We start from the raw sequence: 18,399 nt of genomic DNA, 5'->3' as shown, positions 1-18,399 counted from the left end.
AGGATAGCTGAGCTATTGCAAATTCACTCCGTATATTTAGAGAGAGACACTGTATTTCTGAAACCACCCTTCTACGTTTTCTTTTAGGCTCTTGAGCAATACCATAAAGGAGATGAGAATAAAGGGAGTAAACAGTGTCCATTTTGATCCAATTGGCTATGTAGAAAATATTTGAGATTTGTATTGACAATTTTTCTTCCTTAAATAGGATATATTATTTTTTGACAGGTGTTGCACAACTGTAGCTGTATTCAAAGATCAGGAAATTCATCTGCAGTTCTTGGGCTGTGTGGCAAAGGACGGGACTGCTCCATGATGCTTCAGTACTTTTTAATCTTGTCGATGATTAGCAGTTTTGTTTATTCTTTATCGGCCATACCTGGATATATGGTTCTCCTGAGGTACACAAATTATTTTCTTGATTTAGATTCCTTTCTGATCATTTATTGCGGTAACTTTTTGAGACTGTCACTTGGAGCTCAGGGTATCTAAGAATTCAGTGCTGTAATATATCATTTATTAAGAGTATCACATTAAGCATTGTTGAAATTTACAAAATCTTAGAGTTAGCAACATAAATATTTATCTGTTGGCATTTCCCTTTGTATCTTTCCTTCCTTATTTCTTAGAGTTAAATTAGTGAAACATTCCTTGTTTAACACAAAAAGAGACACATTTCTATTTTAGGGTAAACCATATGAAATGGTTATTTTGCTAGGTAAAGAGTGATTGCCTAGCAGTCAGATCCTATGGTCCAACCTATAGGACTGTGGAGTGTGAAGCTGTCAGAAGTCCCCGTTGCACCTATTACTATCTATAGGGCATTAGGCAGGTCACTTGACTTTTCTGAGTTCCATTTTTCTTTAATAAAAATGGGCATAATAATAAATGCTCATCTCTCCTATCAGGTTATTGTGAGACACAAATGATGAAGGGCTTACTGAAAGTTGGAAACTTCAGAGGTAATTCAAATTTTAGTATACTGTACATGTGTTCTTTTGATTACAGCATTTTTCATGTCTAGTAAACAATTCTAAACATACCTAGTAAAGAAACTTTACATTTCTTTTTCTCCTTTTAAAATTTTTTCATTGGAACTCAGAAGCAGTTAATCATAATTCTCAGTTCATAGCACATTATCATCATAGATCGAAGTAAGATTTCTCTCGTTTTATTTTCCTTTATTTTTATTTCTTCATTCCATTTCCCACTTCTTCTCACCACAGGCACCCACACATCAAAATTAGTTTATTAGTTATTATTGTGTTATATAACTTCCATATATATGGGACATTTCTATAGGTGTCTTATTATTTCATTTTTATGTTCACACAGCATAATTTGAAAGACGTAAGATTTTAAGGGGAAATATTGAGGTTTTTCTTTGTGGCCTAATGCATGGTTGATTTTTGAGTATTTCATGTGTTTCTGGAAAGAGTGTGTACCTTCTGCATTTTGGGTATTTGGTTCCCGTATTTCTTGGATTGAAGTAAATCATTGCGTTATCTAACTTTTGTAAATCTATACTTTTTTTTTGTCTGCTTAATCCATCAGTTTTTCAGAGATATGTGTTAAAATCTCAAAATTTCTGATGTTTTTCTATGTATAATTATGTGACTTTTAAAAATATTATATATTTGGAGGCTATATTGAGAATGCAGAAATGTGCCTTTGATCATTATACTTCTATTAGTACCAGCACATAATTTTCTTCTTTATTTTTTCATCATTTCTTTCAGGGAATTCTAGTTTGTTTGTTACTAAAATTGCAGTTCTAGGTTTCTTTTGGTTCATTGTTACCTGTTATTTCTTTTTCCTTCCCTTTTAATCTTTAATGTTCTATTCCAGTTCATATACACTTTGTTAGATCTGATTTTGGAATCTGATATTGGTGAGGTTAACCCACTTATATTTATTGTAATTATTGTTATAGGGCTCTTTTTGCCATTTTATTTCATACATTTTATTTATTTGACTTGCTCTTCTTTTTCTTTTGTTTTTTTGTGGGTTTTTTTGCTTTACACTGTATATATTGGATTTTCTTCTTCTACTTTGAAAGCTATATTTTCCAAATAGTTAACCTATTGAAATTCTTAACTATGTGTCTGTTTTGTTTATCAATTAAAAAACTTTTCAATATTAATAGCCACGCCCTTATAAGACAAGTACTTAGTCATGCTTTCAGCTCTCTTCATGTCTCTATTCCTTAATTTTCTGCCAAGATTATATGGTACAGCTGGAATTTTATGAATATACTTACCCTTTTTTGTGTGGAATCTCTATGGATATTCCACCCTGATGGTTGAGCAGTAACATCTATGCTGCTCTGCTAGTTTTAAAGAACTATTTAAATTTCTATCAGCATTTATCCATAATTGCATTTATTGCATTTTAGTTTTCCTTTCCGATCCCTGAATTCTATTCTAGAAATTGTTATTATCAATGCCAATTAATTATAGTGTTTGAAGAAGTTTAAACTGCTTACATTTTAAGATTTCATGCTTCTATGAGATCATAAAGTGGGCTATTAGAGATAGAGAAGAAAGAAAAATTCTTCAGTACAATTTAAATGCCCTATTTCCTGTATTAAATGGAAACCATGGGACCAAGAAGGTTCTGCTAAGTCTCCTGGCTTTTCTTCCTTTTGAGTAAAATCACTGATGTTGTCTAAATAACCTATGTGTTAGATATATAATGTCTAGATCAACTATGCTTCAATCTATGAGTTAGTGGAGTAATTAGAACCCAGTAGTATATTTGTAACTAAGAAAATACCAATAAGATAATGTTTTTGCTAAAAAAAGTAATGCGGCCTTTTGTAAGAAAGTGCTTTTATTTGTCAGCTTAGAGTTAATCAGGGAAAGGAATGCAATGCATAGCAACTCTCAAAGTGAATTCTTTGAGTAGGTAGCAATGTTGACGCTGAAGTAAGTGGGGCACAAAAAGTGCCACTGGGGAATTATAGTCTTCATTTCTCCTTATAGGCAATGAAAAGGTAGGAGAATTTTTGGAAAGAATAAAGGAATCAGTATGACCACATCACTTAGAAAGTATGTTTACTTTGGATTTACTATCACTTTCCTTTGAAAATTCTTTTTATTGCTTTACTTCTGTCTTACATTTACTTAGGTAAATTCTTGGCATTTCTGCATTTTGTTAATAAAAATAACAAATATATTGACAGCTATGGATAGATCATCCAAACAGAAGATAAATAACGAAATCGCAGCCCTAAATGACACATTAGATGAATTGGACATAATTGACATATATAGAGCATTTCATCCTAAAACATCAGACTATACATTCTTTTCTAGTGTACATGGAACATTCTCAAGGATAGACCATATATTGGGACACAAAATCAGCCTCAGCAAATTTAAGAAGATTGAAATCATACCAAGCATATTCTCTGATCACAAAGCTTTGAAATTGGATATCAACTACAAAAAGAAAGCAGGAAAAAACACAAATACATGGAGATTAAACAACATACTTTTAAAGAACGACTGGGTCAAAGAAGAAATTAGAGGAGAGCTCAAAAGATACATAGAAACAAATGACAATGAAAATACATCCTACCAAAATTTTTGGGATGCCGCGAAAGCAGTTTTAAGAGGGAAATTTATATCATTACAGGCCTATCTCAAGAAACAAGAAAAATCCCAAATAAGTAACCTCATGTTACACCTTAAAAAACTAGAAAAAGAAGAACAAGCGAAACCCAAGGTCAGCAGAAGAAAGGAAATAACAAAAATCAGAGCAGAACTAAATGAAATAGAGAACAAAAAGACAATAGAAAAAATTAATGTGACAAAAAGCTGGTTCTTTGAAAAGATTAACAAAATCGACAAACCCTTGGCTAGACTCACTAAGATAAAAAGAGAGAAGACACTAATTAACAAAATCAGAAATGAAAAAGGGGAAGTTATCACGGACACCACAGAAATACAAAGGATCATCCAAGAATACTATGAAGGACTATATGCCACCAAATTTAATAACTTAGAAGAAATGGACAAGTTCTTAGAAACATATAGCCTTCCAAGGCTGAATCATGAAGAACTGGAAAGTCTTAACAGGCCGATCACCAGTAACGAAATTGAATCAGTCATCAAAAACCTTCCCAAAATCAAAAGTCCTGGACCAGATGGCTTCACCAGTGAATTCTACCAAACCTTCAAAGAGGATCTAATACCAATCCTGCTCAAACTCTTCCAAAAAATTGAAGAAGAGTCAGTACTCCCTAACTCATTTTATGAGGCCAACATTACCCTGATACCAAAACCTGGTAAGGACAACACAAAAAAAGAAAACTACAGACCTATATCTCTGATGAATACAGATGCTAAAATCCTAAACAAAATTCTAGCAAATCGAATACAACAATGCATTAAAAAGGTTATTCATCACGACCAAGTGGGGTTCATCCCCGGGGCACAAGGATGGTTCAACATTCGCAAATCCATCAATGTGATACATCACATAAACAAAATAAAGGACAAAAATCATATGATTCTATCAATTGATGCAGAAAAAGCATTTGATAAGATACAACATCCATTTATGATTAAAACACTTACTAAAATTGGTATAGAAGGAAAATACCTCAACATAATAAAGGCCATATACGACAAGCCCTCAGCTAACCTCATAATTAATGGTGAAAAGCTGAAGCCCTTTGCTCTACGTTCAGGAACACGACAAGGTTGTCCCCTATCACCTCTGCTTTTCAACATAGTGTTGGAAGTCCTCGCCAGAGCTATCAGGCAAGAGAAAGAAATAAAAGGCATCCAAATTGGGAATGAAGAAGTTAAATTGTCACTCTTTGCAGATGACATGATGCTATACATAGAAAACCCTAAAGACTCCACCAAAAAGCTATTAGAAACAATCAATGAATACAGTAAAGTTGCTGGCTACAAAATCAACGTACAAAAGTCCATTGCTTTCCTATATACCAACAATGAAATCTCAGAAAAAGAGATAGAAAAAACAATTCCTTTTGCAATTGCAGCAAAAAGAATAAAATACCTAGGAATAAACTTAACCAAGGATGTGAAGGATTTATATGCTGAAAACTATAAGACATTTTTGAAAGAAATTGAAGAAGACACAAAGAAATGGAAAGACATTCCGTGCTCATGGATTGGAAGAATCAACATAGTTAAAATGGCCATATTACCCAAAGCCATATACAGATTTAATGCAATCCCCATTAAAATCCCAATGACATTTTTTAAAGAAATAGAACAAAAAATCATCAGATTTGTTTGGAACCACAAAAGACCCCGAATAGTCAAAGCAATATTAAAAAAGAAGAACAATACTGGAGGTATCACACTCCCTGATTTTTCCTTGTACTACAGGGCTACAATAATCAAAACAGCTTGGTATTGGTGGAAAAACAGACACATAGACCAATGGAATAGAATTGAAAACCCAGAAATAAAACCACATAAATATGGACAGATAATTTTTGACAAAGAAGCTAAAAACATACAATGGAGGAAAGACAGCCTCTTCAATAAATGGTGCTGGCAGAATTGGATAGCTACGTGCAAAAGAATGAAACTGGACTGCTATCTGTCACCATGTACCAAAATTAATTCAAAATGGATCAAAGACTTAAGCATAAGACCTGACACAATAAACTGCATTGAAGAAAACATAGGTACTAAACTTATGGACCTTGGGTTCAAAGAGCATTTTATGAATTTGACTCCAAAGGCAATGGAAGTAAAAACTAAAATAAACAAATGGGATTATATGAAACTGAAAAGCTTCTGCACAGCAAAAGAAACTATTGACAAAATAATGAGGCAACCAACTGAATGGGAGAAGATTTTCGCAAACAGTTCCTCTGATAAGGGGCTAATATCCAAAATATACAAGGAACTCATGAAACTCAACAACAAAAAAACAAACAACCCAATTGAAAAATGGACAGAGGACCTGAAGAGACATTTCTCCAAAGAGGATATACAAATGGTAAATAGACATATGAAAAAATGCTCAACATCGCTAATCATCAGAGAAATGCAAATGAAAACCACAATGAGATATCACCTCACCCCAGTCAGAATGGCTTTCATCAACAAAACAAATAGTAACAAGTGTTGGAGAGGCTGTGGAGAAAAAGGAACTCTCATACACTGTTGGTGGGAATGAAGACTGCTGCAGCCGCTATGGAAGGCAGTGTGGAGGTTCCTCAAGAAATTACGAACAGAATTACCATATGACCCAGCAATCGCTCTTTTGGGTATCTACCCCAAAAATATAAAAGCATTTCTCTATAGAGACACGTGTACGCCAATGTTCATTGCAGCTTTGTTTACGGTGGCCAAGACATGGAAACAACCAAAATGTCCTTCGATAGATGAATGGATAAAGAAGTTGTGGTACATATACACAATGGAATACTATTCGGCGTTAAGGAAAGATGATATAGGAGCATTTGTGACAACATGGATGGATCTCGAGAGAATAATGCTAAGTGAAATAAGTCAGACAGAAAAAGCAGAGAACCCTATGATTTCACTGATATGTGGTATATAAACCAAAAAGAACAAGACAAACAAATGAGAAACAAAAACTCATAGACACAGACAATAATTTAGTGGTTACCAGAGGGTAAGGGGGTGGGGGGTGGGTGATGAGGGTAAAGGGGATCAAATATATGGTGATGGAAGGAGAACTGACTCTGGGTGGTGAACACACAATGGGATTTATAGACGATGTAATACAGAATTGTACACCTGAAATCTATGTTATTTCACTAAGAATTGTCACCCCAATAAAATTAATTAAAAAAAATAACAAATACAGGTGGGGTGGCATTGTTTTTATTTTACACAAAAGTTTGAACCATTAGAATCAAGAAACACTACTTCAATGAAAGGATAGAAATTGATTGATATGAAATAGTTTCTTCAATAACTTTGATAGAAATGAATGAGCAAAAACTGTTGGGTGAAATGCCAAGGACCAGAAGTGAGGCTCCTGAGGCTACAAACGTGATCATCAGGCCTTGAGGAAAAACCTGAGCGTGAAAGGACATTTTCTAATGCTCAGTGTGTTACTAACACAAGAACAGTCCTTTAAAAAATATATAGTTTTCATTTTATTTTTATTTATTTTAAAAAAAAGTGCTTTATTTTTTTAACATTTTTTTTATTTTTTTAAAATTTTACCCATCTTTCCAGTCTCCCTTTTGGCAACCTTCAGCTTGTTTTCTATATCCATGGGTCTATTTCTGTTTTGTTTTATTTATTCATTTGTATTATATTTTTTGATTCCACATATAAGTGAAAAAATACAGCATTTTTCTTTCTCTAACTTATTGCACTGAACATAATACCCTCTAGGTCCATCCATGTTGTCACAAATGTCAAGATTTCATTCTTTTTTATTGATGAGTAATATTCCATTGTATGTGGTAGTTTTTAAATTTTTATTTTTATTTTATTCATTGATTCATTTATATTTTTAGGTGTGTCAAACCTCAAGAGAAGTCTCTTGGTGTGGGATTACATGCATTTTCCACAAGAGTATTTGGTAAAAATAGTTATCTTTTCCGAACATTGCATTAGACCATTATTAAATACTAAGTAAATGAAGTCACTCTTTCAGAGTAACAGTCTAGCAAATATTCCTCCTCCTTGCAAACAGCACTTTGCTATTAGTAGAAGAACAAAGTACAAGAATAAATGGAGAACTTCTTTCTTTTACTTGAAAAAGTCCTATCTGACCTTAATTCTGCTTTTCAACTATTAGATTTGAAAAGCAAATGAACAGGAAATTATATGTTACAATAAAATGTACACATGATTTGCCCAAATATTACAGAAAAAAATATTACAGAAAAAAATATTATAGAAAAAATATTAATTCAATGTTTTTCTCTATTAATAATTTTATGTTGCATTCATTCATCAGATTACCTATCCTTTATAATCTAGAAACTTTACTAAAAGTAATTTCTAATTTCCAAAAATAAAATTTAAAGCATTAGATTCATATTTCATTAAACTTAATTTGTTTTACAAATAGATAAAATTGACATGTTTCTAAACAAAAGAATGTATCTTAATTTTTACCTTGTTGATGGATTTTTCTTTCTCCCTTTTATTGTAGCTGGAATTCCTGCACCTATATATTTTGGTGCTTTAATAGACTCTACATGTTTACACTGGGCAACTTTGAAATCTGGTGAGTCAGGAGCATGCAGGATATATGATTCCACCAACTTCAGGTAAAGATAATTTTTTAAATATCTTTTTTTCTTAGCGTAGACTCTGCGTAAAATGGCATCACTCACATTTAACATTTTCTCGTCAAGTGACTAGTTTACTTTTGCTTTGTTTCCAGGATAGTTAATGATACTATATCTTCATTTTTTATTTGTATACTAGAATTTTATTTCCTCATTATTCTCAAAGTATTTTATAAATATAAGCATGGAGATTTCCTTAACATAGCATTTCAAAATGTTGTTTGTTAAATTGGTTGCAGTCAATACATTATTGGTGGTAATGGCTGTATATAAGCTGCCTATCTAAATTTACATTACATCATTCTCTAAAGTATCTCCATGTCATCTCACATCACTTGAGAATCTTGCTAGCCTCAATCCTTCTTCCTTTCATCTTCCACCTCTGATCTCCAAAATGATACTTGTTCTCTCTCATTAAATTTAGCTGACATAATAGTCTTCATGTCTCTTATTTTTTGTTAATGTAGATTTGATTTTGAACAAAACACATGAGATAATATTAACCAGTTTTTAAACAAAATTCTTCCATTTTTTTCTATTTTGTGTTCTTTTTTTCATTTGGAGACCTGAATTTCACTTAAATCTGTATTAACTTCTCCTGATGGGGTAGTAAGAAAACTCTTTCAGAATTTAAAAAAAAAAAAAAAAAGCAATTTAGCACTGTTTAAAACATTCTAAGGTCATATCTTTATCAGTAAAAGGACTGTCAAGGACTTCACTATCAAGAACTATGAAGAGAGCAGACAGCCTGAGATTCATGCTTTTCATAGTTCCTCTTTTACCTAAAGTTTCACTGGGGTTATGTGGAGGTGGGCCCAGTGTATACTGTACATGCAATGGGTTTGTATCATGATTGTGGAACCCTGTGGATTACTGGAATAGGTTGGCTTCATCCTGCTACTTGGATACCTGTTGATAATGGCCTTTTGATAACAGCATTCATCAAATGCTATTTCAGACAAAATAATTATATTTGGTACCATCCTTAGTCAGAACAAGTAGAATGATACAGTGCACTCATGAGAAAATTCACCAGAAACTAAATGTTGTATAGAAACAAGAGGCATATATTTTTGGTAGAGAATTCTCCATGGGTCCCTTGCATTTCTGTGTACCTTGTTCACAGAGGCTTTTGTTCTGTACTATTTTTTTCAAGAATGTTTTAGCAACACATGACCTTGGAAGATATTGATGGTGTTTCTGTCTGGAGCAGAGTTTGTTGTCCAGGATGATAAAGTAAAATCTCCCTCTGGGACTAAAGTTGGCAGATTTGCTTACAACACATTTAAAAGATTGGGATTTCCTAAACTTGGGTTTTCTTAGCTGTGACCTAAACCCAATGTGTGTACCACATTCACATGGGCTTCTTTCTGTGTCACCTCTTTGGGACTGAGGGATTAAGGAAAACTAACCTGAATATGAAGCTTGGGTTAACTGCTGTACCATAGTAAAAAAGTCCTTTGTCTCTAACCATGGTGTCTTTTATCTTCTGCCAGCATCTACGCAGCTAATGGAAGGTTAAATTGTTAGCTTAAAATCCAGATAAAATCTAGGACTTTTTTAAAGTTCTCGAGAATAGAAATACCGATTAAATTTTGCCAAAAATTTGAAGATTATCACTTACTTTTATTCCCATCTAATAGAAAGGGAGAGAAATATTAAGAAAATTTCAATGGAATAAGAAATAGGAAAAAACAGCATGTAAAATAAGTTGAAAAAATAAGCCTAAATGAACCAGGTTTCACAATAACTACAAACAAATTGAACTTGCTCTCTGAAAGATAGTGACTTTCACATTGGAGTTTTCAAAATTTCAGCTATATGTTATTTATAAGAGCCAGAATATAAGATTGTTATAAGAATATAATTCAAAGAAAGGTTGAAGACAAAGGTCAGAAAAAATATACCAGGTAAATATTAAATCAAACTTCTCTGGTTACATTAATGACTGTGAGACAAAGTAGAATTTATTAATCAAGTGAAAGGGATTAATAGAGTTAAAGAGGATATTACTTAAAAATAAAAGAAACACTTTATCAAGAATATATAACAATTACAAACCCATATAAATGTATTATCAATATAACCTCAAATATATAAAACAAAAACTCACAAAATTGCAAGAAAAAAGTCTACAGAGTGGAAAATTTCAACACACTTCTCTAACAAGTGAATATGAAATACAGAAGATATGAATTACTACATTGTATGAGTTATCTCATACATAGATAGCAATTTTAAAGCCAACCATAGAATATATATTCTTCTCAAGCCTATAGTAAGCATTTATAACAACTGACCTGTCCTATGCCATAAAGAAATTAAAAAAAAAAATCCAAATGTTGACACCATTAAAACCTGTTTTCTGTCCCCAATGGAATTAGAAACCTGTGATAAAATATTGCTAACCTCCATGTTTGGAATTACTCATGGGTTAAAGAAAGAATAAATAAAAATAAAAATAATTAAGTAACTAGAACTTTTACGTCAATGAAAGCACTGAATAGAAAAACTTATGGGATGAAGCTAATCTAGTGTTCAGAGGGATATTTAGAACTTTAAATGTATATTTATATTTTAAAAAGACCGAATATTGAACTCAAAATTAAGAAAGGACAGCAAAGTAACTTCAAGTAAAGTAGAACCTGACAAATGTTTCAATAAGTCACATATTGACTCATTTCCTATCTTAAATAAGAACAATAGGTACAATACGTTTTTAAAATTCAAAAGGGCCACATCTAGGTTCAAAGATATTCTAAACATCGTCCTGGACATCCTGTTTTTCTGAACCAAATATAAACAGAAACATAATTGGAGTAAACAGAACTGAATTCAAAGGCCAAATGTAAAGGCTCTGAGCCTAGAAACAGGAAGTGGTTTCTAGAGCAGCTTCCAAAGGAAAAATAAAGTACTTCCAAGGAGTCGAGAGACTCAGTTCAGATTCAATGTTTTAATCCAAGTGGTGGGGTAGAACACCCTTGGACTGGGTTGAGTAGTATACCTCAAAATTTAATGTCCACCTACAACCTCAGCATATCTTATTTGGAAATAGGGTCTTTGCAAATGGTCTTAGTAATTAAGATAAGGTCACACTGGATTAGAGTGGGCCCTAAATCCAATCACTGGTGTCCTTATAAGAAGAGGAAAGGAGACACAGAGACACATGGAGAACACCATGTGGTGATAAAGGTAGAGATTGCAGCAATACATCTGCAAACCAAGGAATGATAAGGATTGCTAGAAGCTAGTACCAGCAAGGAAGAATATAGGAAAGATTCTTTCCTGGAGCCTTCAGAGGAAGCATAGCCTGACCAACATCTTGATTTTAGACTTCTCACCTCCAGAATTCTGAGATAATAAAGTTCTTCTGTTTTAATACATCCAGTTTGTGGTGCTTTGTTTCAGCAGTGCTGCAAAGCTAATGCAAACCTCACTGTAACAGTGGTTACACAAACAAACAAACAAACAAACAAAAACCTTTTGCAGATCATTGCTGTGTTAGTAAGGAGGGAATAATACACAGATATGCCAAATAACTAAACCAAGTGATATGTTACATCTGTGGTTATTCCTAGTATTACTACGAAAAATCACTCAAAATTATAAGAACTAGGTTGGAGTAAGGACCTGGGGAATTGGGAAAAGCAAAGGAAAATTTATCAGATTTGGAGGAGTATATACAAATAGCCAAGAAAATAAAACCAAAACAACCAACCAGCAATAACAATAAAATACTCAAAAGGAGCTTACAAACTAAAAATTAAAAACACGTGAAGAAATTCAATAGTACATATTGAATAGTACAAAACATAAGCACACAAATTACCAATTGAAAGATGATTCCACTGCAGATTTAATTTCAGAGTATGAGAAAAGTTTTAAAATAAGTATACTTGACCAGCTAAATAGAATGAAAAGTAGTAAATGGATGGCATTTACTATCCATTAAAAATGAACAAGAAATAATGGGGGAAAAAACTAGCAGAAATATCAAAAAAGTACTCTTAGAAATATTAGAAATTAAATATATAGCATTGAAATAATAAAAGCAATCCTAAATATATAATAAATTTCAAGTCAATGTGATTAAAACAAGAATTGGTGAACTAGAAGAGAGTACAAAAGAATTTATTTAAAATGTAAATTAATGATCCGAACTGATTAAACAAAAATGAACTACCTAAGCAATATTAATGACCAATTAACAATTAAAACATATTTTAGAAGATTTCTAGAAAAGATAATGAAGGAAATGGCAGAGATAACCTAAAGGATTCATGGTTTAGAATTTCCTAGAATTTAAGAGAGACATGGATTTTTAGATAAAAAGTGCATTTCAAATGCCTAATAGAATAAATATAAACAGACATATCAGAGTAAAATTACAAACACTCAAGGTTAAAAAAAAAAAGAACAAACATAAAAGTTACCCAGAGAAATAACCATGTAGCCTACAAAGAAATAACAATTAGACCAATAGCAGACAGGTCACCAACAACAGCAGATCCTAATATTTTTATGATCCTTATTGCTTTTGGTTTGGGTTGAAACAAAATCTGAGAGCGATAAATGGGCAAATATGGCTGCATGTAATATTTTAAATTTTATCTACAACAGAAGATACTGTTGATGATAAAGTGTGATAGGACACAAACTGGGAGCATAGGGAATTCTCATACACTGCTGGTGGTGAAAAAAGACCATGCAGAGAACTTTTGGGCTATATTTACTAAACTGCATAACCTATGATCCTGAGACATATTTTAGAGAAACTCTTGCTTACATTCACAAGAAGACATGTAAAAGGGGGGTTATTACAGTATTTTGATATTAGAAAAAATTTGAATAAAAGTGTCCAATAGGAAAATAGATTAATAAGTTGTGGTGTGTTCATACATTGGAATTTGGTGCAATAGTTAAAAATAAACAAAGTAGAACTCACGTATAAACATAGTTTTAAAGTGGTGGGTTAATACAGAAAATTTCAGAATAAAAATATAGTATTATGCCAATTATTTAAAATGTAAAAATATATAAAATAATTGTACATATCAAGAATGTATATATACACACACTTTGCACAACTATAAAAATAAACTAGGAACAAAATCCATAAAATTCAACATAGTGTTACTTCTGGGTTGGGTTTAGAAGGTAATAAATTGGATCATAGGGGTATACAGAGGACTTAAATGTATTAGTATTTTCTTCTAAATTGGTCTGAAATAAAAATAGAAAAAATTAATCATTTAAAAAACCTGGGTGGTGAGTACAGACATGTTTAAAGTTTTTCCCCTGTATTCTTGAAATGTTTCATAATAGAAAATTACAGAAGTAGAAAGATGAAAATAAAAGCATAAATTAATAGGCTACACATAGATATAACAAAAAATAAAAATCTATGTTTTTTAAAATATTAAAATATAATGATAATGACGATTATCTGGAAAGGCAAATGAAAGGAAATACAAATAAACACTATTAAGAATGCAAAAGGGAATATATGTATAAGTACAGTTACTTAGGGATTTTAGATATAACAATTTGGAAACAAATGAAAATTTTCTAAAATATAAAAATTTATATATAAAATAAAATGTATATTACCAAAATTTACTCTCTCTCTCTCTCTCTCTCTCTCTCTCTCTCTCTCTCTCTCTCTATATATATATATATATATATATACATATATATATGTATTATATATATAAAATGAATGTTTTTTTATAGCTATCAAACTGAATCAGTCAAAATCCCCATCTTCTAAAGGACCAAGTCTACATGATTTTAACGCAAGTTTTACAAATCTTCAATAAACTGATGATTCCCACACTATACAAGTTATACCGAGAGGCGGAAAAAAAAGAAGAAATATCTCCCAATTCATTTTACAAAGCTAACACAATATTGACATTTACGTTAGACAAGTTCAGTGCAAGGAGAAAAAGGATAGGCTGATTTTACTTGTACATGTAAAAATCCTAAATAAAAAAAAAATAACAATTGAACCTAATAATGAATAAAAACTAACTGATAAGAGTTTATTTTAGGTATGTAAAGATGGTTCAGCATCAGAAAAAGCCTATTAATGTGGTACGATTTGGTGATATTTTACACATTAATTAAGACTGTGAGCAAACTCAGTAAAGAGGAACTTCCTTAACCTAATTAAGGTCATCTCAAAAATAACAAGAGTAAGTATTGTAATTAATGGTGACTCTTTGGAAGCATTCTTATTAAATACTGAAATAAAACTGCAATTACTGTCCATTTATGTTAGAGATTCCATTCAATGTGAAAAAATAAAATAAAAAGCTACAAAAGATTAGAAAAATAGAAAATAAATTTGGATTTTCTGGATGAAAAATGCCCAAAAAAGGAAATATTTTAACAAACAGAATTGATAAGCGAGTTCAGAAAATCTGCTTATGTATGATCAAACTGCAAAACACTTAGCTGCTATTGTTCTTATGGGAATAAAATATTAATAAAGTTATGTAAAACTAGTTTGTATGCACCACACTATCTAAGATTTAATGTATTTTAACATTTCTTTTTTTGAACAGATACATCTACCTCGGATTGCCAGCAGCACTAAGAGGATCAAGCTTTATTCCAGCCATTTTGATCCTAATTATTTTGAGGAAGTATCATCCTCCTGGTGAAAGCACCTCTTCAGGAACTGCGCATGTAGAGGGAAAGGTTACAGGGAAGGAAAATGAGTGCCAAGAAATGGACCAACTTTCCAAAATTTTGAATGATAGTGAATTGAAAACTAAACTGTAAAGGCCTATTATATCATGCTTCAGAGTTGGAGAACACACTACAACTTAATTGTTTTTAAAAATCAGTAGAGGTACTGCAGATAACTTTTTCTTGAATTTAAGAACCTCACAATTTTTTTTTTTCCACTCAAGATAAAAAAAATGTTCACTGATGGTATTTCTGAGGCATCATGACATTTGAGGTTTTCCTCAGAGGGACATTTATAACAATCCTCAAAACAGGATATTAGAGCCAACTTTATTTTTACATTAAAACAGCAATTTCTCTTTTAACTCATGCATAATAAGAGTATATTTCCCAGGTCTTTTTTTTAAATGATTCTAAAAATTTTCTGTTATGAAAATCTATTTAATTCCATTGCATTTCTGCTTTGATATTGGGATTAGAGACAGAAATTGTCATCCTGCTTATGTGAATAAGTATTTAAATTGATTACTTCCACGTAAAAGAAGCTTATGTCTTCTATTTTATTTAGAAATTGTTTTTTAATTCCTCCTACTCATTCCAGACTTGACTCTGAAAATAGATTACTCATTAATATGCCATCACTTGCTTTCAATTAATTCTCTGCCTTATTACTCATGTTATATATTTGCTCATTTTGTTCAGAGTACTGAAAAACTTAATAAGGTTATTAAAAATCATGTAGCAAAGATTGTTGGAATTTTTTTTTCAGCAGTTCAAACCTGGTAGCTAAACTCTCTCTTAAATACAAGTGTCTGAGCCGAAGGATGAAAAGGCAATATTGGAAAAACACTAGTTTTTAAAGTTTGCTTGTAGTGAAGACATTGTCAAAGGAATACTTTCCCAGATTCAGGAGGCCTCCTTAGACCAATGTTTATAACATCCACAGTGTCCTAAGTTAAAACACAAGCATTAGAGAATGAAGCTTTTAAAAAGTAGCTTCTGTTATGAAACTGAGGTTAATAAAATTTAAGATGCACATTTAAAATTAAATCTACTCACAGTATTATTTTAGAAATTATGGATACAGTACAAGAAACCTTATGGGTGATACGGGTTTCTGCTTCAACAAAGTAGAATGAACAGCCATGTTTATCTACTCCTTATTCTCCCTCATATTCTTTATCCCATTGAAATGATAGTGTATATAAAAGATGTAAATCTCTAATGGCAAGGAGAATAAGAAAAAGAATGGAAGAAGTGGGTGCCAATATGGTATAGTTATTTATGTGTAGTAAGGGAAATGGGTATGTGTCTCTAGGGATAGAAGAGAGTTGGAGAAGCTGTAATCCAGAATGTACTTAGAAGAAATATAGGTAGGAGCCTCTGGTGGCAAGCTCAAAGAATACAAGTTGGGCTGGATAGAAAATGGGCCAGTTACTTGCAGGACTGTCTGCAGATATTTTTAAGACTAACATGATTTTCTCAACAGTTGGATGTGCCATATAAGAAAAAAGCAATTCAGATGAAAAAGACTGGGTAGAACAAGTTTTGGGGAAAGAATTAAAATTAAGTATTGGACTTCTGAAGTTTGAGACTTTATCTCTGGGAGTATTAAACATAACCATGACTCAAGACAGGGACAGTTCTGAAACATGAGAAAGGAGCTAAAACCGTTGGAAATAAAGAATGTAACTCAAGGGAGGTATGACTGCAGCAATGAGGTACAGTTGAGTGTCAGGGTCTAATGACATGAAATTTGGATCTGCTTTTTCTGGAGTGGAGGAAGTGGGGAGAATGGTCTGGAAGGTAAAAGAGGGTTGTGAGAAAAAATAAACAGCTACCACATAAGAAGTTTTTTGCTGGGAGCAGTGTCAAGAGGAACCCGGATTTTGGTTCATTGATGAAGGGTGCATTGATGAAGATAATGCCCATTTATGAGTTTGAGAATATAGATGGTTTGAGTATATAGGTGGGTTGGGTGATGAGGGACTCTAAGTTCTAGAGGACAAAGTGAAAATGAGCAGATTTCAGGAAATGGAGACTGAGAGAAAAAGGTAGATAATTGGAGAAGTATGAAAATTAGACTTACGGAAATTAGAAGAAAGGGGATGAGAGATAACTCAGAATTCTGAAGCTTGTTGGATCACTGACATGAGATCAGTTCTGATGGATTTCAAGGCAGATAGTGTTGGTGAGACCATGAGTGTGAAAACTAAGAGGAGTCATGAGTGGGATCCTTCATGACGCCTTATTATAGGGACAAATTGGAGAAGCAGAATCTTACTTGAGTATCAATAGAAGTCTTTTATAACTTCTATTGAAGAAATGATCAAAGTAAGTTAAGTTCACCCACTTGAACACCCTCAGTGGGGTATAGTAGGCCCAGAAAGACATGATTTTGGATCCAGTTTCATGGGCTTACTCTTATCCCCGCTGGGAAAGAAGACTTTTTACTCTGACAGCATAGAATTCTCTCTTGACACTTCTTGGTGGAGAAAAGAAGTTCAGAGAAAGTAGGTGTTAGAGTGCTTTGTGATCTCTCATGATCTCGGTTGTTACAGTCCATGAGGCTTGGGGAGGTCAGTTCTTATTCTAAGTACTCGTACTCCCTTATGATGGGGTAGAGGTAACGTCATAACAGACAGAAGTAGAAAAGAGAAGCAGGAGGAAAATAGGTAATGAGAAGTCTAAGATCCCTAATATCCTTAAGTAAAATTGTGGGGAATCTTAATAGAATTAGATATGGTTTAATGTGTTACTTATAATTCTACATGTAACCAATCTTTACAGGAACTTAAAAAAAAATAAGAACTTAAAAAACACAGAAATTGGGAAAAGAAATGTACAGGGAAGGGGAGGAAATAACCATTCTATATATTGTATAGCATAAAGCTTATATATTTTAAACTTGATAAATTAAGATAAAATTGGCACAAACATATTTGAATTGTTTAAAAGCGTTTGCGCCTGTGCCATTGGATTTTCATGAGCGCAAAATACAATACATTCATCTTTCATTTTAGTTCCTTTTATACTCTGATTTTCCCCCCTGTGCATGCAAAACATGATAAAAATAATATTTTATAAAGAATAACACATCAGCAAAACAATATTAATAAAAAAATAAGAATGGATTTTACAGAAAGAGATGAAATTGAGTCCTCTAATTATAAGAGTTGTTGAAGCTCTACAATAGGTGTTTACTGAACAATTGTTTTCTCATTTCTACACGTCATTCTAGACAATATGTGTGTTGGTGTCCACATGTGGTAAGAAGGCGGTAACTAAGTTGTAGGCTGTAGAATTCAAGTAGAGTTCAAGTGGTGCCATTTTATTAAGAGTGAACAAATATACACAGAACAACAAATAACTGTACCAGGTTATTCTATAGCAATGATTTACACACTATGAACATATGGTGAGTCACT

General features: G+C 32.4%; 1 protein-coding gene across 12 annotated transcripts in view; it reads left to right on the top strand.

The window, feature by feature from the left end:
- SLCO1A2 (solute carrier organic anion transporter family member 1A2) overlaps positions 1–18,113 on the top strand; it is a 68,620-nt gene extending 50,507 nt beyond the window's left edge. For all 12 annotated transcript variants that reach the window (XM_081060180.1, XM_081060176.1, XM_081060177.1 and 9 more), the window contains 4 exons: positions 229–401; positions 7,493–7,557; positions 8,137–8,254; positions 14,845–18,113. In XM_081060180.1, coding sequence (XP_080916306.1) covers positions 229–401; positions 7,493–7,557; positions 8,137–8,254; positions 14,845–15,064 — 576 coding nt within the window. In that variant the 3' untranslated portion in view covers positions 15,065–18,113. The remainder of the gene's footprint in view (positions 1–228; positions 402–7,492; positions 7,558–8,136; positions 8,255–14,844) is intronic.
- Positions 18,114–18,399: the final 286 nt, after the last annotated feature.

The sequence above is a fragment of the Rhinolophus hipposideros genome (assembly GCF_964194185.1).
Source record: "Rhinolophus hipposideros genome assembly, chromosome: 9".
NCBI lineage: Eukaryota > Metazoa > Chordata > Mammalia > Chiroptera > Rhinolophidae > Rhinolophus > Rhinolophus hipposideros.
The sequence above is the reverse complement of the archived record's forward strand: the minus strand, read 5'-3'. Positions and strand labels throughout refer to the sequence as shown.